The sequence below is a fragment of the Rhinatrema bivittatum genome, chromosome 7 (assembly GCF_901001135.1).
Source record: "Rhinatrema bivittatum chromosome 7, aRhiBiv1.1, whole genome shotgun sequence".
In the NCBI taxonomy this organism is placed as follows: Eukaryota; Metazoa; Chordata; class Amphibia; order Gymnophiona; family Rhinatrematidae; genus Rhinatrema; species Rhinatrema bivittatum.
Window position 1 is genome coordinate 263,452,084 of NC_042621.1, and position 26,428 is coordinate 263,478,511.

Here is a 26,428-nt window from a genome sequence, read left to right on the forward strand (position 1 = left end):
CAGCAAACAGGAGTATCGGGAACAAGCCGGAGTTGAGAACCAGGGATCAAGAGCGAGACTGGAGTACAAGCAGCAACTCAAGGCACAGAGGAACTGTGTGAACCTCGTTGCAAGGCAAAGTGAGGAAGTCTGGCGTCTGCTTATATACTCTAGCTGATGAGTGACCTCACCTCGGGGGCGGAGCAGCACTTCCGGGTACCAGGGCTGAAGTACCCAGCCCTCGCGCGCGAGGCCATCAAGGTGGGCGGAGTCTGGAGAGGCTTCGGCGGCGTTTTCGTGAGGCAAGGCCGGAGCCATGTGGCTGGACCCGGGTGGACCAAGGCGTCCTTCTCCGTGGACAGGAAGAAGGCTAGAGAGCCCAGGCTTGAGTGGAGCGAGGCCAGAGCCTCGTGGGGAATCCTCACGGGGAAGCACAGGAGCCATGCGGCCCGGTAGTCTGGAAGCAGGGTGTCCCCCTCCTCGGTCCCTGGGAAGGTAAGAGGCCCCGAGTCCGACGGGGGTGGAGGCGGTCAGGACTGCAACAAGGTGGATGGTAATATACTCCTGTCACTATTCTTTTCCCCAACTCACAAGGGATTTCTACCCATAAAGATTTGATTTTGCATTTAGTCTCATGCAGGATCTTTATCCTGTTGGACTCTATGCCATCCCCGACATAAAGCACCACGCTGCCACCAAGATGCTCCTCTCTGTCATAGCGATATAATCTGTTCCTCGGGATAGCACTGTCCCATTGGCAGTCCTCCTTCCACCATGTCTCTGAGATGCCAATTAAGTCTGTGCCATCATTCACTGCTATACACTCTAATTCACCATTTTATTTCTTAGACTTCTGGCATTAGCATACAACATTTCAAATTGTGTTTTTTGTTTGTATTTACATTCTGCTTTTCAGTTGACAGGGATAAATTGGAATCTTTTAGCTCAGATGAGTTTTTAATTATAGGCACATGCACTACTTTTCTTATTATTGGAACCTTTCTGTTGCAATGCCCTAACTCTAATGCTTCGTTAATAACCTTTGAAGATACCTCCCTCTGAACCATGTGCTGCTGAGTGACTGTCAGTTTTCCCCTTTGTTCTAGTTTAAAAGCTGCTCTATCTCCTTTTTAAAGGTTAGTGCCAGCAGCCTGGTTCCACCCTGGTTAATTTAGAGTCCATCCCTTTGGAAAAGACTCCCCCTTCCCCAAAAGGTTCCCCAGTTCCTTACAAAACTGAATCCCTCTTCATTGCATCATCGTCTCATGCACACATTGAGACTCCGGAGCTCTGCCTGCCTCTGGGGACCTGCGCGTGGAACAGGGAGCATTTCAGAGAATGCCACCCTGGAAGTTCTGGATTTCAGCTTTCTAACTAACAGCCTAAATTTGTCTTCCAGAACCTCCCTCCCACATTTTCCTATGTCGTTGGTGCCCACATGTACCACGACAGCCGGCTCCTCCCCAACACTGTCTAAAATCCTATCTAGGTGACGTATGAGGTCCACCACCTTCGCACCAGGTAGGCATGTTACCATCCTCATGTCACCAGCCACCCGGCTGTCTACATTCGTAATAATTGAATCACCATCTATGATAGCTGCCATAACACTTCTCTCTTTGGCAGTAGCCCTGGGAGAAACATCCCCAGTGCGAGAGGACAATGCACCACCTGGAGAGCAGGTCCTTGCTACAGGATCCTTTCCTGCTGCACCAGGTTGATGCTCTCCGATTATGAGACCTTGCTCCTCCAAGGCAGCAGCAGGGCTGCCAGACTGGAGTTGGGATTTGGCTACTATGTCCTTGAAGGTCTCTTCTATATACCTCTCTGTCTGCCTCCTCCTCCAGGTCTGCCACTCCAGCCTCCAGAGATTGGACTCATTCTCTGAAAGACAGGAGCTCTTTGCATCAGATGCACACGTACAATTTCTCACCAGCAGTTAAAAAATCATACATGTGACACTCGATGCAAAAGACTGGGAGGCCCCCCTCTTGCTGCTGGACTGCTGCCTTCATCTTAAATTTGTTCAGTTCCTAGTTAATTTTGAGGTTGCTATGGGTGTAGGATTGCATGCACTTAGGTTCCTGGCTATAATCTGTAAATAAAAAGTAACCATAGACTTTAGCCCTAGGTGGATCATTAAAAATGACCCCCTTTATGACTCCCCCTTCTCACTGTCCATGAAATCACATGAAAATTCTACCAGCAGAGGTAGTACTAATCAAAGCTGTGACAGAATTTAACCATGTTTGGCATAGATACGGCAGGGGTGGGAGAGCTGTAGTGTATAAGACTATGAAGACATTTAATGTGAATAATTGTACCTGGCTGGTTGGAAATATCTGATGCCATAGTAACCCATAAATACTTAGGCTGTTCTGCCCCATATTACTGCTAAATTAGGAAATATATGGGACAACGTGAAGCCTGACTTGCTGGATTTTGTTTTGTTTCCATACTGTAGACGGCTGAACCGGAACCATCTACACACATTGCCTGAGCTTCTCTTCCAGAACAATCAGGCTCTCTCCAGACTGTGAGTAGAACTCTCTCCTTTTGGTATTATCCCACCGTTACCTTTCTTAACCAAGATTATTGAAGCAACTGTGTTGAAGCAACTAATAGAGTACCTTGATGATCATACTCTACTTGACCAATGCCAATTTAGTTTGCCGTAAACGTCATAGCACAGATATATTACCAATCTTTCAAGCTTGGATATCATCAGAAATGGTATCAGTCAGGGTGCTGATTATTTGCGGGTGTTGCTTGAAATTTCAGCAACTGTTGATACCCTGAACCATCTTACTAGTGCGCCTAGTCAAGATTGGGGTATCTGGGATAGTTCTGCACTGGTTTGCTTCATATTTGGAAGACAGAGAGCAGCAGGGTAAGCAATGAATGACAGTATCTTCTTGGTACCAAATGGCAACAGGTATGGCACAGGGATCTGTCTTGTCAGCAACATTATTTAATGTCTATCCCCAATTTGTAAACTTTTGGCAAATCTTGGTATAGGATGCCAAGTATATGTGGATGATATACAGTTTTTGCCCCCTAATTCTATATCTTGGGCTGACACATTGAAACTGGTAACACAAGGACTGATTAATAGAAAGCATTGGATGTAACAGAACCGGTTGGTTATAAACATTAATAAAACAGAAGCTATGATTCTGAATAGGTTTCCCACCTCAAAGATTCCCTCAGCCATCCAATACAACATCCTTGTGATCCCAATTATTCATCAGCTCAGAAACCTCAGTGTCACACTAGTCAAACCAATCTTTCCATTAATAATGTGGTCAGGTCATCCTTTTAAAAGCTGCATCTCTATGAAAACTGAAACTTTTCCTGTTATGTAATATGTACAGACTTTCGACAATTCTGCAGTTATTTGTATTAACAGGATTGGATTGTTGTTACTCTGTTTTTATTGAGCTTCCTGCAAGTACTGTCAGAGCTCTGCAGATTATACAAAATATGGCTGCCTGGTTCCTTCCTGGTGCACACCTTTGGACCACATTTCTCCTGTCCTGCAGGTGTTGCACTGGTTGCCCGTTATTTGGCAAATAAAATTCAGGATTGCCACCATTGTTCATAAGGTCCTGAATCCTGAGGCACAATTATGTATTAGTACTCTGCTGAAGAGTTTCTGGCCCTCTTCTTCCCCATGCTTCAGTAGCCAGGGCCTTCTGGAGACTCCCTCCCTCAAAGTGTGATGCATCTGATAGAAGCCTTTGAAAGAGAATTTTCAGTAGCAGAACCTGTGCTCTGGAACTGACTCCCTGCTCAACTGCAATCTATTGAGTGTCACAAACTGTCTAGAAAACATCTTAAAGCATCTTCATTTGAGCAAGCATTTGTGCTGCTGGAAAAGCACCATACTCAGGGAAGCCCAGTCTTTGTTTAATGCTATCTTAGGTGGTGCTGTGATGGCGCGATTGCCGTCTTATCTTTTATACTGTGTTCTTAATAGTCATGGAAATGTATTACCCATGGACCAAGAAGGGTGCGGGTAATACATATTAAAAAAAATTAAATAAATCTGAGGTGCCATCCTTTACCTGTGTGGGACGTGTGCTAGAGCAAAGAGGCGCGAGTATGAAGTTGTCCTGGAGAAGTCTAGCAGAGCTCAGCTTCAGAGTTCAACATCTGCCACAATAACAATCCCCAGATCAAAGGATCCCTCCCAGGGTCCTTTGAACTGTGAACACTGCTTTCTCCTGAACAGCAGAAAGTCACTCCTTGTATGATATGGCACAAGTGGTTATTTAATTAACTAGTTTACTTTTTTTTTTTTTTTGCTGCTCTACCACATTGTTCAAAGAGATTCACAATAAAAGTGTTCGTAATCATACAATAGTAAAAGCAATACTAAAAGGGCTAATAAAACTGTGATACGAAAATATAAATGTCAGACTGTAATAGCTCACTTAAGAGCAAAAGAAAACACTGTTGTAAAGTACGAACTCCACGGGGAATTTGAGAAGCCCATGAATTTAGGACCTGGCTGAGTTGTAAACGCTGGCTGGCTGATCTCTTGAGAGAAGGGCAGCTATCGGCTTTGCTCAAACAAGAATGTATTTCCAAGCAGGGAATGATGTGATGCCTGGTCCCAGGTTTCTGGTGTGTTTGACTTCTCTCTATAAAATGCAAACTTTTTATTTTCAAGGTAGCCTTTTAGTTTCCATCAAAAAAAGTTCTGCTGTTGGCTTTAGAGAACATTCATGCACAGTGAAATCTGTAAGCAATCTCCCCTGATATATTGAAGGGTTTCTTCAAGTCCCAATTCTTTTTAGTGTGTTTAACTGGAGAATCACCCTTACAGGGTGAAGGACTCTGCCCTTCTAGTGACGAATTGCTGGGTAACATAGAGGCAGATCACTTTAACGGAGACATCATATTATGTTTGGCTCACTCTGGCTATTCCACTCTCAATACCACTACTAAATGTGTATACATAATATAATTCACAAGGGCTTCCTAAAACTTAGCAGAATTAACGCTCATGTGTGTATTTTTTCATGTTCCAGGTATAGGGCAGGGCAGCGGATTTGTTTTCCCACATATTAGGGATCGTAGACATATTAATCTTCCTTTTCCATTAATCAATGGAAAAGAAGTTCTAGAACAAGGAAGCCATGATACGTGGCTCTGAGGGGACAGACTGAGGAGCAACCTCAGGAAGTATTTTTTTCACAGGATGGTGGCGGATGCATGGAACGCCCTCCTGGAGTGGTTGGTGCAGGCTAAAACAGTAACAGTTTTCAAGAAGGCATGAGATAAAACAAATGAAGATGGAATGTAAACATAGCCTAGCAGCTCATATTTAGTACCCCACTAAAATGATTCAGAAATGAGTGTTGGGGCTGCCTGAATGAATGACAAGGTAGGTAATATGAAATGTTAGAAGTCCTAGTAGGAAATGCAGGCAACTACATGGACAGGTCTGTCTGGCAGGTTGCGATGATAGAATTACCTACCAGCATGATCCGGTCTGGCAGGCTGCAACTTCAGTAACAATTTGAAGTCCGAGCTGAAATGCAGGTGCTCATGTGTCCGAGTCTGTCTCGCAGGTGCTCTTTCTGTCAATCAGATTGCTGCAGTGAGTGAGTGTTGGCGGGCACCATCCAAAAAGACTATGGAAATCTAGGAGGCCAAATGTTGGTCCACAGCCACACTAGTATTGGTAGCTATTTAGATTACTGCAAGTTTCGTTGTTAGACATGGAAGGGGGGGAGGATTACTAGGTGTAAACTAAATAGGGGAGCTTACAAGCTCATCTATCCAAGAGAGTTGAGTAGAAAGAAAGAAAGTAACAAATACTGTCTTGCGGGCCAATACAGTAAGACATGCGGGAGAGCCGGCGAGCGCTCGCTCTCCCGACGCGCGCCCAGGCCACTCTCCTGGGTGCGTGATTCAGTAAATAAAGATATGCAAATTAGGACCCACGGTAAAAGGAGGTGCGTCCCTAGCGCCTCCTTTTTTGACAGTCGCCGGCAAAATTGAGCATCCGTCTTCCAACCTGCAGGCCGCAGGCAGATTTTCAATGTTTTCTTTTTCAATTTTTTTTTTTTTTTTTTTTTGGGGCCTCCGACTTAATATTGCTATGATATTAAGTCGGAGGGTGTACAGAAAAGCAGTTTTTTCATCTTTTCTGTACACTTTTCCTGTGCCAGCCGAAATTAACTTCCGCCTTTGGGCAGGCGTTAATTTCTGAAAGTAAAATGTGCGGCTTGGCTGCACATTTTACTTTCTGTATCGCTCGGGAATAACTAATAGGCCCATCAACAGCATTTGCATGTTGCGGGCGCTATTAGTTTTGGGGGGGGGGGGGGGGGGGGCGGGGTTGGCCGCGCGTTTTGAATGCGCTATTACCCCTTACTGTATAAGGGGTAAAAATAGTGCATCTAAAACGCGCAGCCAAACCGGGGCTAAAGGTGCGCTCGGCTGAGCGCGCCATACTGAATCGGCCTGTTGGATAGGTAGTGATATCCTACAAGTGATCACATTCTGCAGCTGGGATACATTCTTGTCTCTGTGGACAGGAAGAACCAGACAGACTAGACAGGCCGGTTACAATGTTTTTTTTTGCAATGAAAGAGTTTGCCAGAAAAGAATATTATTAATGTGCAATTTTTATTGTTAACCCCCCCTCTCCTCCCCAGCAAGAAACAAATAAATGCATGGTTTGAATGTAGTTTGGTGTGCAAGCTTTCTCATGCTATGGTCTCCTCTGATCTGGTGCAAACAGCAATGGTGATGGCACCAGGTCGAGAAATAACAGCCTCTGGCATTGCTTTCTTTGTCTAATTTAAAACAAAAAAAAAGAAATCTTGCAACAGAAAGCAGCTTGCATGATTGGTAGCATTCTATACCCCACGAGTATAATTATTATTTGTCTGAGTAAAAAATGTTAATTTAATTTTAAGGGCTGCCTTATACAGTTTGCTAATTGTTTCAGTATTGCATGAAGAGTGTGGAGCCGCTCACAGATCTTACTGTCAGACATCATTAGCAGCTGTAGCTCTGGTCACTCCAAGGTCTGCACGGCTGTGTAAGCCCCTGAGAGAATGGATTTTCTGGGGTGGGTTAAGGAGCCATTAAGATGTCTTTCAACTCTAATACCCTTAGAAAATTGTTCTGAATCCTAGTTAATCGGGTATGGATTACGTTTGTTGAAGTGAGATTCATACATGACAGGGGTTCATACTGAAGAGCGCTATAAGTTACTTAAAGCTCTAGGAGACCAATAAACCAGCAGGAATAATAAGTTTATGTTTTGCCCAACTTTGGAGGAATGTCAAGAAGAGGACTTAATGGTTGACGGGTTTTTTGAGTTTGAACAGACTGGTGTGAAAATTGGAACAATCGATATGAGTATGTTTTGTCTGTATAAACAACGATTTTACCACTCCTCCTTCCTCATTGTCCTTGAAAACACAACAGGCTACTTTGTTCTGGGTAAACTAACTGCTGGAGGGTAAGAATCTCCGACTCTTCTGATTGTAGTCTCAGAGGCCTGTTGGAAGCTAGGGCCAAGATTTGGGTAGCTAAGTAATCTTTCCTGACCATGATTAATGCTGTAGGTACCGTAGCATGGCCCACGGAGAGGTATCAGGTGAACTCTCTGGACCCAGGTATGGCTCCATCAGGGTCAGTCCTGCACAGCACAAGCTCTCGCAGATCTGAATGTGCACTTGTAGACATCAAAGGCTAACATTATAGGCACAATCAGATATGCACGCACTCACGTCGATCAACAACAGTTTGCACAGGGCTTATTTTCTGCCAGATGAGATCCTGCCAGCTCGCCAGCCTGGAACCTTCTTGAACTGTGGCAAATTCTTTCTATTTCCCGAATTGCAGCTGGACTGGAAGGTCGAGGCAGCCACCGGCCTCAACCCGATACCTTTTTCTATTAGAAAATCACCGCTGGAATTACGCACAGTTAGGCCAATATTTAAGATAAAAACCACACATGTAATGGATAACTCATCCAGCTAGAGCAGCCACGTAAGTTATCAGGGACATTCAGCAGGATAAACATTCCACTGAATATCCTCGAATAAAGTTTTCCAGGGTAACCTACCCGGATAACTATGACACTTAACTGACTGTTTGAATATCACCGGTTAGGCTTCAAAAGAAATATAGCCGGTTAAGTGCCAAGCAGGGTTAAAAAAGAAATTACACTCAGGTGGGCCTAGCAGCCCAATCCTCCACTCCCACCCTCATGTGCCAGTTATAGATTCTGCTGGCTCGGTCATCCCCCTCCCACCCCTCCCCCCACAAGGCCACAAGTATACATATTGAAAGCCACGAATAGCTGCCACTCTCCCCTCCCCCTGGTTTAGTCATATAGACTCATCTCTGGCTAGCTCCTCTTTCCCCCCCACCCCCCCCCCCCCCCCCCGAACTCCAGCTGTAAACTTTCCACCCCACCCAGCACTCTCAAAAGCCCTCTGTGGCACTGGGATCACGGCCCACTCATACTGGGATCACGGCTGCTTCCAGCATTGCTTTGGAAGAAACACTGGGGGGGAGATTTTACAAAGTTACGCACACGCGTACTTTTGTTCGCACACCAGGCGCGCGTATCATTAAAATCCGGGGTTGGCGCGCGCAAGGCTGCCTAAAATCGGCAGCCTGCGCGCGCCGAGCCACGCAGCCTGCCTCCGTTCTCTCCGAGGCCGCTCCGAAATCGGAGCGGCCTCAGAGGGAACTTTCCTTCCGCCTCCCCCCACCTTCCCCTCCTTTACCCACCCCCCCAGCCCTATCTAAACTCCCCCCTCGAAGCAGGCGAAACTCGCACGTGCTGGCTGTGCGATTCAACGGCCCGGGAGCTTTTTCGGAGGCCTCGGCCATGCCCCCGAAATGTCCTCGGGCCGGAACCACGCCCGTGACCCCGCCCCCAAATAACGCACTGCCGTGACACACCCCCGGCAAGTCCCAGACACGCCCCCGGGAAAACCCCGGGACTTACGCGCGTCCCGGGGCTTGCGAGTGCCCCGAGCCTACCCAACATAGGCTCGGTACGCGCAGGGGGAACTTCAGGCAGGTTTTTGGGGGGTACACCCGTATCTTACGCGTGTACCCCTTTGAAAATCTGGCCCTGGAAGCATAAGCTGTCAATGACTCTAACAGCGATGCCTGTAGCTTTCTTTTTGAATACAGGAGGTTAAGGTCAAAGTTACCGAGGTGCACATTCTCAGATAGCTTTAGCCCTGCTCCTAGCCATGTCTTGAATTAGCCAAATAACTAATTCGGCAGACTCCATATATCAGAGTTATTCAGTTAACTCAATTCCCCTCCAGAACGCCCCCAAAACTATAATTTATCAGGATGAGCGCAGGGGATATTCAGATCTCTGCACTTAGCTGGGTAACTTTCAAGTTAGCCAGCTAAATGCTTTTAAATATTGACTTCAGTATGATTATCTTTTGTGCTATTAATGCTATTTCCATCAATTTAGATCCGTAGGGAAACAGTAACATAGTAAATGATGGCAGATAAGGGCCAGAAAGGTCCATCTATTTGCCCAGCATTGACCTTTTTCACATTTACCCAAAGTAGATCAAATTCCCACATGGAACTTACCCCTCAGTCCCATCCGGTCTGCTTTATGTTGCACCTGCTGCTCTGTGCAGGTTTCTCCTGGCCCTCCAGGAAACACTGCTGCCCTGGGCTGCAACTGGCGCTCAGTGAAAGTTGCCCAGTACCTTCATTACTAATCTCTTGCCATAAATAGCCATAAGTAGCATTTGTTAAAACAATAGGCATCAAGCAGCATACTCTAGTGATCAAGCTTACTTTTGCAATTAATTATACTGCTGACTGCTGAGTTTAGGAAGCTTCTAGCTTGCTACCATCGGTTTTGTACTGCTCTCCATTAGGAGGGTGTCTTCTTAGTTCACGCACTTTTCTGTGATGCTGCATGTGGTACATTTAGTTTGTTGTAGTCATGGCCTACCCTCATCCTGCACATGGCGTGGGCTGCACAATGCCACACAGACATCGCCCGATTATATGGTGCAGCTTTTGGAACCCCCACATGATTGCCTTCTAGGTGATCCCTGTGCTCTCCCCATTCTTCTCCTCTGCGTGAGGGTCAAATCCTCAGTGGAAAACATAAGATTTGAGATGTGCAATGCCAAGATCTTTCTAAAGGTCCTTTCTGAGGTCCAGACTTAAGGGGGCAGCGTTCAAAATTAGTGTAAAAAAAAGTACAAAGTGAGGTCAATATTTAAAAGGGTTTGTCCGACTATCTTCATCAGTTAGCCGGACAAACCCTGAGATTTGACATTGCTGCCCCTCTCACCAGCAAAGGTTTACCTGGGTAAGTTATTGCCCAGTTAAAATTTAGCCAGATAAAAAGAGGCAGGGCGAGGGGCATTCCAGGTGCATGGCTAAAATTTATCCAGCTAGCACTGATATTCAGTACTTGCCAGATAAACTTAGCCAGGTAAGTCTGATTGGGGAAAACTGCCCTAAATATAGCAGGATAACTTTATCCATGTAAAATTATCCAGGTAGATTTTGTGGAAGACTTGCTCGGTTAAGTTCCATTGAATATCCAGGTATAGTTACCTGGATAGGATAACCCGGGTAACTATCACGCTCACCCGTTTGCTGAGTATCGACCTTAGAGCTTACATTTATTTATTTAAAAACATTTCTTAATCGCTTTTCCAAATTAAAAATCGCTCAAAGCGATGTGCAATCATCAAATATAAAAACAACTTCACATAAAAACAATTATAAACAATACCATCAAATAAAATACAAAAATAACACTAAACAATCTTTTGCTCAGGATTTAATTTCCCCCAGCTTCTAGGCAGATGGGGAATGGGACATTTCACAAAAAAACCTCAAATAACCAAAACTGTGCCAGCAAAAACTTGCACAAAATCGCTGTGGGCCTTATTCACTACAGATTTTTTTCTCCACTGTCACAAAATAGTGAGAAGTCCATTGTGAATCAGGCCCAAAGTCCCACATCACTCTGCACCAAAGAGTTTTATCTTTGCACAACTTAATTTTGTGGAATTTTTTTCCTTTCAAAATGTGCAGGAAATTAAAGCCTTGTTCCAAAATTGTGCCAGCACTGGCCAGCTCAGCAGCCTGTGGCAGCGTTGTACATCATTGCTCAAATGATCCAGCTTCAGTTCCCAGGCCTGGACTCGGGACTCCTGATCCTCAAGCCGACTGCAGCTGGGTGCGCTGCAGTCACAAGCCCTGGGAAGGGAGGATGCCTAGCTGTTGCATTTTTACTGGGCTCTAAATGGAACCCAGATCCCTCTCTCTCAGCCAAAGGCCCTTCACTACAACAGCCTGGCTTGGTAGGAGGAAATCTTATGACGGGGTAAAATTCTGGTGGCTTTTGAATGAAGGTTTCTTGTGCCCAGTCAGATGCCCACCACTGAGTAGCAGGAAGCTGCTAGGTGCATACATAGAAACATAGAAACAGTGCATACATAGAAACATATAGAAACATAGAAACACAGAAATGACGGCAGAAGAAGACCAAATGGCCCATCCAGTCTGCCCAGCAAGCTTTTGTATTTATTTTTCTCATACTTATCTGTTACTCTGACCTCTGAGGTCAGGGCCCTTATTGGTAACTTTTTGGTTCTAATTTCCTTCCACCCCCGCCATTGATGTAGGGAGCAGTGCTGGAGCAGCATCAATGTGAAGTATCAAGCCTAAATGGTTAGGGGTAGTAACCGCTGCAATAAGCAAGCTACTCCCACTCCTATTTGTTTACCCAGCCTTTGCAATTTAGTCCTTGTTGGTTGTTGTCTGAATATAAATCCTATTTTCTTCATTCCCTCCTGCCGTTGAAGCAGTGAGATGTGCTGTATATGTATTCAAAGTGAAGTATCAGGCTTGATTGGTTCAGGGTAGTAACCGCCGCAACAAGCAAGCTACTCCCATGCTTATTTGTTTTTCCAGCCTGTGCGATTTAGTCCTTGTTGGTAGCTTGAATATAAATCCTCTTTTCTTCGTTCCCCTCTGCCATTGAAGCAGAGAGCTGCTTAGATATGCAATGAATGTGAAGCATCAGGCTAATTTGGTTTGGGGTAGTAACCGCCGCAACAAGCAAGCTGCTCCCACGCTTGTTTGTGAATGCAGATCCTTTTCCCCACATTTCCTCTTGCCGTTGAAGCATAGAGCAATGTTGGCGTCGCATTAACCTTGTGAATGTTTATTGAATAAGGGTAATAGCCGTCATTCCCACAAGCCACCCCCATGCCTCTTCTCTTCATTGGTGAAAAAAATAAAAGAACAAATTGTGCAAGCACCCTGACATTTTTTGCCCTCATTCTGCCATGCTTTTAGAAGACTTTTACATCTAAACCCTTGTTTTCTTATGCAGCTACTTGATGCCTGTGCAGGGGCTACTGTGAGAATTAAGGACCTCAACAGGTACACACAAAACCAGAAAATAGGATGGTAGGTAAGGAATGTAGGGGCCTACTTACTCTCCCCAGCTTCTTCCCTGGATCTCTGACTTTCCCTTCGTTTCTTCACAGCTATGGATCCTCTGGGCTTATCCTAGGCTCTTTTTGAATTCCGTTACTGTATAACATAGCAGGAAGAAGAGAAAGGAAGGATTCAGATACCTCAATGACATACAACTATGCTAAAGGCATAAATAAATGCACAAGAAGCAAACCTCTTTAAGTGGAACGGGCGACCTAGAGAGGTCAGGATGTAAACAAACTGTATTATGTAGCTTCCAGACTGTCCCCTGCACCATGAATATGCATGTAATGCTTTTTTTTTTTTTTAACCTAGTTAACTATACTGTGATCTGCTTTGAAGTGGCTGACTAGCCACGAAAGGCAGAATAGAAATCTTAAATCGAATTAAATTAAAATACGAGCCTAAAAAGGGGTAGACTCAGGAGTAGCATTAGAAATATTTATCCCAGAAAAGTTGTTGGATGCATGGATCGACCTCCTGGTGGAGGTGGGGGTATGAACTGAACATATGGGATTCCACCACTCCAAGTCTGGCCAGTAGGTGTCACTGTAAAAGGTTCTGTGCAACATTCTCTCTCTGGGCCTGTAAGCATGACCCACATGCCATTCGGGGACGTAACTAACAGCCCCAGGACTCCTGCTTGGTAATGTGGAGGTCTAACCACTGAACTGCTTTGGAGGCCTTTTTTTTTTTGTACTTCGACTAGCAATTTTACTTTGTAGATGGAATTGTGTTTATCTGAGATAAACCACCTAGCAATGGCAGGGGGTTCTTGTGCCAACATCCATGGCGCCCACCCATTTTTATCTTATTAGGTTGTCTGTATCACATGAAAGCTCTTTTCCTCCATGCCTGGAATCTCATTTAGAGAAAACACACAGTAACATGGTAAAAAAAAAAAAAAAAGTTTGTGTTTCTTTGGCAAAAACTTTTAACAATTTGGAAAAATATTTGACTGGTGGTGTTTATGTCTCCTTAATGAACCGTGAAGTTCCTACGCTAGCAATTCCAGTGTCAAGGGGAAATGCTTTAAGTGAGGTGGAAATGTAGTCAGGCAAAGCCGCAGTCTGTTTCATGAACTCTTTTGCTGGTTCATGCTTGAGGGTGACCTCAGGGCCCTGGTTCCATGGTTTGGAAGAGTCACACCAAGCTGGGGAGAGGTGAGAGCCAAGTCGACTTGGTTCATCTGTGAAGCAAGTACGATGGGAAGAGGGGGAAACAGAAAAACGAATTGGTTGTATGTTGATGAAGTCTTAACGGGAAAAAAAAAATCAGATTAGTAAAAAAAAAAAAAAAAAAAAAAGTGTAATCCTTATTATTCCATTTGGAATCAGCAGTATCCTGCAAGCTCCAAAAATACAGGAGGCCAGGGGGGTGTCAAATTCTCCCTCCGGAATCTAAGTCATTTAACAGCTCCCATTTGGAAGCATTTGTGAGCTAAATGGTGTTGTGGCTTACAGAAAGGTTTACTGTGGCCTTCGACACAATAATGAATCCACTTTCAATGAAAGAAACAACTCAAGGCATAACAACCAAGTTTACAGTAAACATGACATTCCATCCCTTAAGAGCGGTTTGGATTCGCCCTGGCATTCCTTGGGTTTAATTTCTAGCATGTCTTTTTGAATTCCTTCCTTGCTGGGCCTTTTTATGTGGCTGGGGTGCAAAAGCAGCAAGGGCTTGGGAAAAATGCAAGAGCTAAAAGAAAAGGGCCTTTTCCTTTTTTTTTTTTTTTTCCCCAGCCAGTCAGTGCTTGCAGAATGGGCCGTTCAGAGTCCAGCGCACCACAGACATCCAACCCCAGCAAACCAACCAACCCGGAACTTTGCAGGGGCTCTAGCTGGGCTGAATTCTCACCAGCATCCAGAGGATTTGGTTGTGTAATAGTTTAGCAAGAGGCTGATGTCTAAATGTTAGGAAGACAGTCCTGGAAACAGATACCAAAGGAAGAGAAGTCAGGATATCGCAAAGTCCAGAGTGGTTTCGTATGTTACCACGTACGGATTCTGCCTGAAAGCAAAATGCAAACTGCTTCTTTACGATGATCCCATAACAGGCTGAATGCTGCGTCTTCATGTCCACCGAAAGGGGGACGCTAGTGTAAACCCTAGGCTGATAATCCTGGATAGCGTCCCAGGAAACACACCTCAAACACAGTGTTAAATGTCCAAGTCTTCCCACAATGTTAATTCTACCGGACTGTCCAACATTCCCTGCATGGGGGGAAGATTATTCTTATAGGCGCTGTGCGTTGCTTTTAGATAATTCCCTCTTTAAAGTTCATTGTATACAGCACTGATGATCTCTTAGATGAAAATAGCAGCAATGCTCAAAACTATCTGATGCAAGTCCTCCAGTTTGTGGAAATCCAAAGCAAATTGTTTTTATCCACTTCAGATTTCTTGAAAAGGCTTGTCAAACTCATTTGAAGATATTTTGAAATGTTCTCATTTTCACTGAATTATACCTCTTTTGAAGAAGTCTGCACTTCTCTAGGTAAACAGCTGTCTTGTCCTTATTATACAACGGGACCTTACTATAGAGACTCAATAAATAGAATAGGGAAAAGATCTCATTTGTAAAATAACCATTTGGAGCCTGCAGGCTGTAAACTCCTTCTGTCAGCTCAGCTGCTAATCTGATTTAAGGCACCGAAAGTCAATTTATAGCACAGCTGAAAATGAAACTGAGACTTTTGGAGGACTACAATCATTGGCAGAGGTGATCCAAAGTCACCATGAAATCCCATGCAAGCCCCTGAAGGCTACTGAACTCTTTGCATCTTTTGCAGTACAAGGCATAGCCTGAGGTGGGAAGATTTTAGCCGAATGAAGTCTTCCTGAGTGGATTATATAGCCAAGGAAATAATACACATAGTTACCATAACAAGCCGATGTAGCATTTCCTTTGGTGTCATTATTGTTTTCATGACAGTGTTTTCCCTGTTTTCAGCTGCTTGAGCGGAGCTCGCACTGGGCCTCCTAAAGCTTCCCATCCAGCACTAATAGCTGTGGCAGCTGGCAGGAGGGGTGGCAAGTGGCTGCTGTCCTGTAGGAGGAGGAGGGAGTCTCCTGCCGTGTCCTCCCATTCTTTACTGCCGTGTCTCCTGCTGGGTAGGATTGCAGGGCATGCACTATCCAGTAGTGATGCTCAGGAAAGGCATGTGAAAAATAGGAAGCAACAGGCTTTCAAGGACGTGCTGCAAAATCCTTGCTTGCATTTTGTGATCTACTCTTTCTCTTTATCGGGCTCTGTGATAACAGGCTGTTATAGTTTGGATCCTGACTCCAATAAACTCTTAAAATTCTCCTCTCTTAGCATCAGTCAGTATCACCTCATATTGCTTGATCCCTAAGAAGGCAGATCCTAAAGAGCTTTAGAGTACTGTTGTTACTCATTGGCACCTCATTCCTAAATTCAGGGCTAAACCTAGGAAAAGCGCAGGGCCCGGTGTGAATCATTGGGAGCAGAACCCCCACCTTGACATTGATGAGTGGGGAGGTTGTTCTTTTAACCAGTTGGCAATCCACAATAGGACACTGCCCCCCTCTTCCATGACATTTTAATTTCCTAAGAAGTCTCTCATGAGGGATTTTGTCAAATGCTTGCTGAAAATCCAGATACACTATATCAACTGGCTCACCTTTTTCCACCTGTTTATTTACACCATCATAAAAATGTAGGTCACACTTCCCTTGGCTAAATCCATGTTGGCTTTGTCCCATTAAACTACGCCTATCTGCACCCCAGTCATGCATCTGGGGTGTGGTAATCCAAAAGAGCTGTATGTGATGGCGGGGGGGGGGGGGGGGTGAAGGGCTGTTGTGCACGGATCAAGAGAGGGACCTTGGGGTGATAGTGTCTAGCGAACTGAAGAGGGCAAAGCAATGTGATAAGGCGATAGCTAAAGCCAGAAAAATGCTGGGCGGCACAGAGAGGAATAACCAGTAAGAAAAAGGAAGTGATGGTCTCCTTATACAGATCCTTGATGAGGCCTCACCTGGAGTATTGTGTTCATTTCCGGAGATTGTATCTCAAAAGGGACAGAGACAGGATGGAGACAGTCCAGAGAAGGGCGAAAAAATGGTGGGGGAGCTCCCATCAAATGACTTATGAGGAGAGGTTGAAGGACCTAAATATGTAGACCCTAGAGGAGAGGAGGTGCTGGGGAAATCTGATACAGACCTTCAGATACCTGAAAGGTTTTAATGTTGCACGTTTGACAAACATTCTCCGTTGGAAGGAAATCAGTAGAACTAGGGGGTCACGAAATGAAACTCCAGGGAGGAAGACTCAGAACCAACGTCAGGAAATATTTCTTCATGGAGAGGGTGGTGGAGGCCTAGAATGCCCTTCCAGAGGAGGTGGTGAAGACAAAAAACGGTGAAGGATTTCAAAGGGGCATGGGATAAACACTGTGGGTCCCTAAAGGCTAGTATGGAAACGAGAGGTAATTTGCTGGAGTGGCGGTTACTCCTTAACCAACAAGCCTTCAGACTGTTGATGAAACTCATTATTGCTCTCTGCTTTAACTGCAGGGAGAAAAGATGAAAAGGGGAATTAGTTTCGGACAACAACCAATAAGGACATGAATTTTACAGACTGGGGGAAAAACAATAAGCATGGGGGTAGCTTGCTGATGCAGCTGTAACTAACCTTAATCCATAAGCCTTATACTTGTGAGGTAACTCCAACATTGCTCTCTGCTTCAACAGCAAGAGATAACAGGGAATTGGACTTGGACAGTAACCAACAAGGCCATTACTGTAACAGTTTGAGAAACTAAGTAAGAGGGTAACTTGTAAGGCAAAGCAGTTGCCATTCCCTGATGATACTTTTATAGGAGAGAACCTGTATGGTGCGGCTGATGCTACCATAAGCTTGCTGGGCAGACTGGATGGACCATTTGGTCCTTTTCTGCCATCATTTATATGTTTCTGTATATGTTCAGCAGTTTTGTTCTTTATGATAGCTTCTACCATTCAGGGCCGGTGCTAGCTTTTTTGCTGCCCTGTGCGAATAATTATTGTGCTGCCCCCATCACACTTCATTCATTCTCTGTCTGGGGCCTGTCAAAAAAAGCCCAGCTCCTTCCAGCAATCTAAACTTTAAAAAACTGTTACCCTCTACCCTCCGGGTCTTCACCCCCTCCCCCAGAGCTCATTGCTGGTGCAAGAGTATTAGGTGCCCTAGGCAAATCTTATACCTTTGCACCCTCGCTTCCTGCTCTCTCCACGTACATGGTTAAAAATGATGCATTTATAATAGATTTTGCATGAAAAAGAATATCCAAAGGACAGTCTTCTGAGGTAAAAAAAATAAATCATAAGTATTTGCATGCACTTTGGTGCCAACCAGAAAATCCTACAAAAAATCCACTTGGAACAAATGGAATTAGGGCTACTGTAATGCGTTTTAGGTGTGGGTTTGACCTTCAGAAAGCCATGAATAAATTACAATTACAATATCATAACCTCCCACAACAAAATAGCACTAACTGCCAGCTCTTAAAAAAAGTAACAACCCTACACCAGGCCCAAAAACACCAATACATCTTCTATTAGGAAAATAGAAGGAATTTATTTATTTATTTATTTGATTTTCTATACCGACATTCGATATGTTATGTCACATCGGTTTACATAAAACAATGTCAAAGGCTGGCCTTAATGACATAGTACAGTATAACATCATTAAAATTGAGAACCTAGCTAACTACATAATAACAGGATACAATATAACATCTTATTTAAGAATCAAGCTAACTATTTACAACAGAATGACTGATAGCATTATTAATTATTTACAGGATATAGTCAGGAATTGGTTCATTATGCGCAAGGCTGGATAGGGGGAATGGGGGGGGGGGGGGCAGGGAGGGGGGAGGGGGCCGTGGCAGGAATTATTTGTTTGGAGGGAATGCTTTCCGGAAGAGCCAGGTTTTGAGGTTCTTTCGGAAGGAAGGTGTGGAGGGGTCAGTCCTGAGTGCGGGGGGAAGGTTGTTCCAGAGGTGAGGGCCCGCTACGGAGGCAGCTCGTTCTCTCGTGGAGACTCTGAGTATTTCTTTGGAGGGGGGAATGGGGAGTAGGCATGTGTTGGATGAGTGGAGAGTTCTGGTGGGGTTGCAGGGGGTCAGTGGTCCTTGTAGCCAGCTGGCTTTGTCGTTATGGATAGCTTTGTGTATGAGCATGAGTGTTTTGTATTGAGCTCTGAAAGGAACTGGCAGCCAGTGGAGTTGTTTGAGTGTGGGCGTGATGTGGTCATATTTTTTCTTATTCATTAGTAGCCGAGTGGCGGCGTTTTGTAGAAGCTGCAGGGGCTTGAGGGTGGAGGCTGGGAGGCCGTTTAGGAGGGCATTGCAATAATCGAGCTTGGCAAACAGGAGGGACTGCAGTACTGTTCGGTAGTCAGGGGGGTGAAGTAGAGGTTGGAGTTTCTTCAGGATTTGGAGCTTATAGAATCCTTCTTTTATCAGAGTCTTGATGTGAATTTTGAAGTTTAATTCCTGGTCCAAGGTAATTCCTAGGTCTCTAGCTGTCAAGAGCATGTTGCATTTGGATTGATTTGTGGGGTCGGAGATGGGTGTTGTGGCTTTTCTGGAGAGGTGGAGGATTTCAGTCTTGTTCTGGTTGAGCGTCAATGCCATTTCTGAGAGGATGGAGGTTATGTCTGTTCGGTGTGTTTCCCATTGATTAAAGGTGTTGTCGATGTTGTCTCTGATGGGGAGCAGGATCTGTACGTCATCGTTTTGTTCACAAAACCCTACTATTCCCAACTACTATGTTAAGTCCATTTGATTGTAAGATAATTGCATATGTTGGATGATAATTGCAGATTTGTAAACCGTTATGATGGCTCTACCGAATAACGGTATATAAAACCCTACAAATAAATAAATAAATAAATCGGCGAATAGAAAGTAGTTGAGCCCTGTTTTTTCTAAGTATTTGCATAGTGGAAGCATATAAACGTTGAAGAGAGTGGGGGATAGTGATGAGCCTTGTGGGACTCCCTGTGGGAGGGGGAATATTTCAGATGTTGTATTTCCTTGGGTTACTTTAAAGGATCTGTTTGTGAGGAATGATTGAAACCATTGTAGAATGGTGCCGCTGATGCCTATTTCACTGAGTCTGTGAATTAGAATCTTGTGGCTAACGGTGTCAAATGCAGCGGAGATGTCCAATAAGACAAATAGGAAGGATGTGCCTTTGTCAAATCCTCGTAGTATGGTGTTGGTGAGGGTGAGTAGTAGTGATTCAGTGCTGTGGAATTTTTTGAAGCCATGTTGAGCGGGGGCAAGTATGTTGCAGGTTTCCAAGAATTCTGAGAGTTGTTGGTTGACTGTCTTCTCGATGATCTTGGCCAGGAACGGTAGGTTTGAGATGGGTCGGTAATTTGAAGGTATGGAGGGGTAGAGTTGGGGTTTTTTTAGGATGGGCTTGACTACAGCACATTTAAGGGCATCCGGAAGTACTCCTTGTTGGAGGGAGAGATTGGTGATGTCCGCTATGGGTCTGGCTAGGCAGTTCGGAATTAGCTTGAGGGTTTTTGTTGGGATGGAATCGAGTGGGTGAGCTGCAGGGTTGATTTTTCGAATCATGTTTTCCACCTCGATGGAGGCAACGGTATCGAACTGCGACCATGTTGTCGCTGTAAGTGTTGTATGTGTGTTGGGACCCTGGTTGATTGGTGGGTCTTTTTGGTTTAGTTTTGCTGTTTGTCTATGAGGTATTGGGCGAAGCTGTGACTGGATATGGCTGGGGTTTCTTTTGACGTAGGGTTGTTGATGGGTCGTGTCAGCTGAGTCACGTAGTCGAATAGGACTCTCGGGTTGTATTGGTAGTTGTGGATTCTTTGGGAGTAGAAGTTCCGTTTAGCTTCGTTGATGTCCGTTGTATATATGTATAGAAGTGTTCTGTATCTATCGTGAAGATGGCTTGTGGGGTTGTTTCGCCAAGCCTTTTCTGCTTGTCTTAGTCGGCGTTTTATGTTTTTAAGGTGCTGGTTATACCAGGGTGACTTGCTTTTTGTTGAGGCTCCGATATCTTTTACAATGGTTGGGCAGATCTTTTTCGCTATCTCCGTGTTAATTGTGGCCCATGAGTTGACTGCGATGATGGCATTAGATGTGTCCAGGTGCTTTAGGGCCTCAGGTAAAGTTTTTTCAAGGTTCTCACTGGAGCATGGCTTGGTGAAGACTATAACCAACCTGCTGTAGATTTATACATGTTAGCAGAATACCCCTCCACATCACACGTGCAGAACACAGGCAGACCTTCACCAAAAACAGGAAAAAGAAACCATAAAAGAATATCCAGATGTACAAATTTTGGCTCAAGGACAACAGAAAATACACTAGTACTACTTGTACTACGTGTACAGTAGTACTACTATGTTTAACAAACCAACACTAAAGACCACATAAGATCTTGAATCTTTCTCGTGTATTACACCCAGCTTAATTCAATAAATAGAAACATGCAGGCAAAAACTGAATAGGAAAACCGCAACAAAGCAGGCTCTATGCAATGCAACAATGCAAAACAGAAATCACCAATCCTCAGCCATTAAACATTAAACTCAAGAAATATAATAAATACATTCATCATATAAAAAGAATATTTCAAAATTGTTGGTGAATGGAAGATTCAATAATTAAAAACTCAATTTGTTTTAAATTTCTCAAACACCAATAAAATATTTCAAAGCAGCAGACACATCAAACAGCATTCAAAACTTAAAACTAATAAGGATAAAATAATTCACACTCTCCATACCTGGAAACTTTTGATTTCCAATCACTCTGAGAGGGTCGTGGATTAGTGAGAGAGAGATGCATAAACTTTCTCTTCTTTGTCTCATAGATATATATCTATACATACACATACATGCATATGCTTTCTCCCTCATACAGGCACATGCTCCATCCTACATACCATGCTCACATGCACATGCTTCCTCTCACTCACACACATGCTCACAGATGCTCCCTCCTACATATTCACACACACACACACACACACACACAGGCACACATGTTCCCTCTAACATACAAATACACACACTCAGGATTCCTCTCTTTCTCACATACACAAGCTCAGACACACACACAGACACACACACTCACAAATGCACACATGCTCAGACACACATGAAGAAAACACCCTATGCTTCAATACCTTAACCTTTCCTGATATAAACTGAAGAATTTATTGCTCAAAAAAAAACGTACTACTATTTAGACCTCTTATTCCATCATCCCTAGAGCTTGCAGCTGTCTCAGTGCTCTCTCTCTCTCACACACACATGCTCCCTCTTTCACACACATGCCTCCTCTCACATGCACATGCTCAGACCCCCCCCCCCCCCCCCCCATACACACACACATACTCTGCTTCTGCTCAGACATACATACACATACATGCTCAGACTCCTTACACACACTCTACTTCTGCTTGGACACACACACACACATACATGCTCAGACACCTGCACACTCTCCACTTCTGCTCAAACACACACACACATGCTCAGACACCTGCACACTCTCCACTTCTGCTCAAACACACACACATGCTCAGACACCTACACACACTCCAGTTCTGCTCAAACACCCCTCCCCACACACAATCATGCTCAGACACCTACACACACTCCACTTCTGCTCAAACACACACAAGCATACATGCTCAGACAACCACACACACTCCACTTATGCTCAGATACCCACACACACTCCACTTATGCTCAGACATACACACACAAGCTTAGACACACAGAGGTTTCCTCCTGCTCATATATACACCAAGGCCTCTCCCAGCAGCCCTGGCCCTCCACTTCTTCGGCGGGGCAGGTTGCGAGCTGTTTGGTGGCTTGTTTTTTCCTTCTGACCACCTAGCGCATGGTCCTGCAGCTCATCCTGACTTCTCTTTGCCGCACAGCAGGTTGGGAACTGCCGCGCGACCCTATGGCTCCCTCCTCTTCTTCACCATGCGGCAGGTTGGCAGCTGCTCAGTCCTAGGGCTCCTCTTGTTCACCGTACGGCACTACAGCTCCTTTTCTCTGTTTCGCTGCACAGCACTGGAAATCTCTCATCTTTGCCACGTGAGGGTTGCGAACCGCCAAGGGCCCTAGGGCTCTCCTTTACCACGCGGCGCTATGGCTCCTCCTCTTGTTTGCCGCAAGGCCCTCCGCCCCTGCCTTATCTTCACTGCATGGCAGTTTGGAAACCACCACATGGCCCTGCAACTCCCTCCTCTTCGTCACTGCAGCCTGCGGCTCCTCCTCTTCTTTGCAGCACACCGGCACCAGCAGCTGACTCAACTTGATCGTGGCCCTGAGGCCGCCCTGTCCAGGTCACCGCCCTGTGCAAATGCACGGCTTGTACAGTGGGTTGTGCCGGCCCTGCTGCCATTTTGTCTGGCACGGATATCAAAGTCACTGCTCTGTAGTTTCCTGGATCACCCCTCAATCCCTTTTTAAAAATTGGCATTACATTGGCAATGCTCCAGTCTTCAGGTACCTTAGACAATGTTACTGATAGTTTACAAATTTCCAATAGCAGGTCCGCAGTTTCATTTCTCAGCTCTTTCAGCACTCTGGGATGTATCCCATCCGGTCCAAGTAATTTGCTACTCTTTAGTTTGTCAATGTGCCCTAGTACATTTTTCATGTTTACTGAGATTTGTTTCAGTTCCTCTGAATCATCAGCTTTGAATATAATTTCTGGTATGGTTATCTCTCATACATTTTCCTCAGGGGGTAATTTTCAAAAGGAGTTACACATGTAAATGTAACTACTATTGTAGCAATTTTCAAAAGCCATTTACTGGAGTAAAGTGCACTTACACAAGTAAATCCTATGGACAATTCAATGGCATATATTATAGCAATTTTCAAAAGCCCACTTACTCAAGTAAAGTGCATTTACTCGAGTAAATGCTTTTTAAAATCAGGCCCTCAGTGAATACTGAAGCATAGAATTCACTTAGTTTCTCTGCTATGGCTTTGTCATCCCTAAGTGCCCCTTTTACCCCTTGATCATTTAATGGTCCAAATGACTCCCTTGCAGGCTTTTTACCTTGGAATGTACCTGAAAAAGTTTTTATTACAAGTATTTGCTTCCAAGGCAAGCTTCTTTTCAATTTCTCTCTTTGCCTTCCTTATCTTCTGCCATAAAAATTATTGTGTGTGATGAAAGTGAGCCCTTGGTGCTGTGGGTATAGTTGATGCAGCCTTGTAGGCAAACCTACGAGGCCTACGCTGACAGCTGGTGAATGCACCCTGAAGTGGGAGACACTGGAGCTTCATCTTATACCAGCTGCCTCCCCCCACAAGTTGAGCTTTTGGATTCTGGCTTCCAGCAGAGCTTAGGGGTTCCTAGGGCAATGGAGAGAGAGAACAGAATCCAAGGACATGCCGGGGTCAGGACAGGCAGCAGACTGGAGATACAGTGGGCAGGCCAGGAGTCAAGGTGGGTGTCAAGCAAGCAAGGTCAGGTACAAGGCAAAAGCCAGGTCCAGGCAGCAGGCAAATTTGGCCAGCTCCAAAGCTATGATCAGGTGTAGGCGTTGGGCAAACATAGTTAGGTCCAAGGGTATGGTCAGGTCCAGGCGGCAGGCAAACGTGGTCAGGTGCAAGGCCAAGGTCAGTACCAGGAGAACAGGCCAAGGGAGGACAAGGACTGACAGAAAAACACTGGACGAGATTAGCAGGATAAAGTTGGATAGGACAAGCTGGGCAAAGCAAGGCTGGATGAGACAGGGCTGGACAAGACAGGGCTGGATGGGATAGGCCGGGCAAGGAAAGGCTGGATGAGGCTGGCTGGGCAAGGCAAAGTTGGATGAGAGAACACAGGAACGCAGGATCTCAGGAACACAGGAGCAACATACTGTGCACAAGGCAGGAGACCCGTTGCTGAGGCAGTGTTCGGCAGTCCAGGCCACACTTAAATAGTGAGGGCCTACTGATGTCATCCTTAGGCTCTGCTGGGCTTTTTCCACCACTCGCCCTTTAAGTCTAGATTGGTGGCATGTGTGCACACGCCTATGGAGACCCAAGCAAGGAGGCGGATGATGGTGGTGTACAGGCGGTGTTGGAGCCGCATTGGATGCTGGGGCCCGCTGGATTATGATGGCGTTCCTGCTGTATCAGCAGGGTGCAGAAAGCGTTGGAATGGTTCACAGAGAGGGTGGCTGGTCACAGGCCAACCCCACGGCCGGCCAAATGTAACATTATGTTTCTGCAAATACAATTTAATAACCCAATTTTTTTCTGGAATTAGCACAAAAGAAACCAGCGATATTACCTAACTTTGAGGAGATGCAATTCTTCTTTCTTATCTTCTTTTCTCTTTCTACAAGTGCAATGATGAAACAGACACAAATGATTTGGATTGAAAATGGACACAACTTTGTTTGTTAATATAACATAAACATAACTCATCCACAAGCCATAATTTCTGCAGTTATATTATCAGCTCGAGAGCTAGATGAACTTAAATCACTCAATGCAAGTCCGCCATGTTACAAACTAGATCCTGCTGTTCTTCTGGGCCCTCTCCATTTTTCAAGCTAGTTGAATCCTTCTGGGGCCTGTCGTCCATGCAACTATTCTTCCCTGCCCAAACCATCTTGAGCCACTTTATGGGTTGTCACACATTTAACGATCCTCCAATATAGCTTATTACTGACTCCTTCATCGGGTACCCTGCCCACAGAGACAGAGCAAGATAAGCCAAAGCACATAAGTAAATATGGAACAAACCAACATTAACCGAAAATTCAACATGTTTAGCAACTCAACTGTTGTGACAATAGGGTGGGTGGATGGACCTCTCCAGGTGCATAGCTCAATAGCCATTTTCACCACTCGCCTTATTTTGATATTTTTCCAACAGTTAGGGGGATACTCTGTATTTTCATGTTGCATGTGTTCTGTAAACATTGACAATGCTCTATGAACTGAAGTTGCCAGTACTGTAGTTGTGTATGTCATAAGAATAATCCACAATATATGGGTATACTAGAGCATGATGAGTTAAATCAACATTTGAAGTCACCCTTTCTTAAATGGGAATTTTGGTAGTTGTTCTCTTGATGCACAGAATGCCACAGTAAAGTTATAACTGAGGGGGTGAACTGGTGGACTTCTATCCGCAGATGAGCAAATTAGAGGAAGAAAGGGAAGGGCATAGGATTGTAGGAAAGGATGGTCAATGAGATCACTTCCTTTATTTTCTTTAGGAGATAAAAGGACAAGGGGACAAATAGAAGATATAAACCAGGCTGAAAAGGCCCTGCTTCAGAGGCAGCTGTTGCCCTGGTAACAGAGGCCTTAATCTGGGTCTTTGCCCATGGTTAGTGACTTTGCAGTGATTAGCTGATTTACATTGAAAAAGTGTCTGCTTTCATTAGCAATTTTTGTTTTCTCTGATTCTTAGTTTTATTTTTTTTTTTACTGGTCATAATGAAACGCTTTTATTCCATGATGAGAGAGAAAAGACTGATAATTATTATACAAAGTAAACCCCTCTTCCTCCTCCCCTGACTGACACTGTGCACATTCCTATCTCTTACATGATCTAAAACAAAGTGTTTTGAACATTTTAGAGTAAATATTATGTTAATCCCTTTGTAGACTCATCTTCACCTAATGGGGAGGAAGGCATCCCCCAAGGTTAGCTATCTAATATAAACTTTGCTGGGATGTGCTGCTGTCACGCTGTTATTCATGCTGGCAAATACTCATTTCCAGGACCTTTCTAGGGTATCTCGTGGCTGATGTGTGGTTGTTAGCCTCATGACAGCACGCCAAGCATTGCTCCATGAGAAGAATTGGCAGAAAAATATGAAGAAAGGCATTTTGGCCTTTACCGCAGATTCAACGTCCACCATTCTTCCTTAGTGAGTGCCTGCCGTGCATGCATGGTACTGGCCAGAATGCACGCACATGG

The 26,428-nt window shown here is 44.7% G+C and overlaps 1 protein-coding gene across 1 annotated transcript in view; it reads left to right on the plus strand.

Moving 5' to 3' along the window:
* The window catches only part of SLIT1 (slit guidance ligand 1), a 580,546-nt gene that overhangs the window by 98,853 nt on the left and 455,265 nt on the right, over nucleotides 1-26,428 (plus strand). The window contains exon 4 of the mRNA XM_029610174.1: nucleotides 2,444-2,515. Coding sequence (XP_029466034.1) covers nucleotides 2,444-2,515 — 72 coding nt within the window. The remainder of the gene's footprint in view (nucleotides 1-2,443; nucleotides 2,516-26,428) is intronic.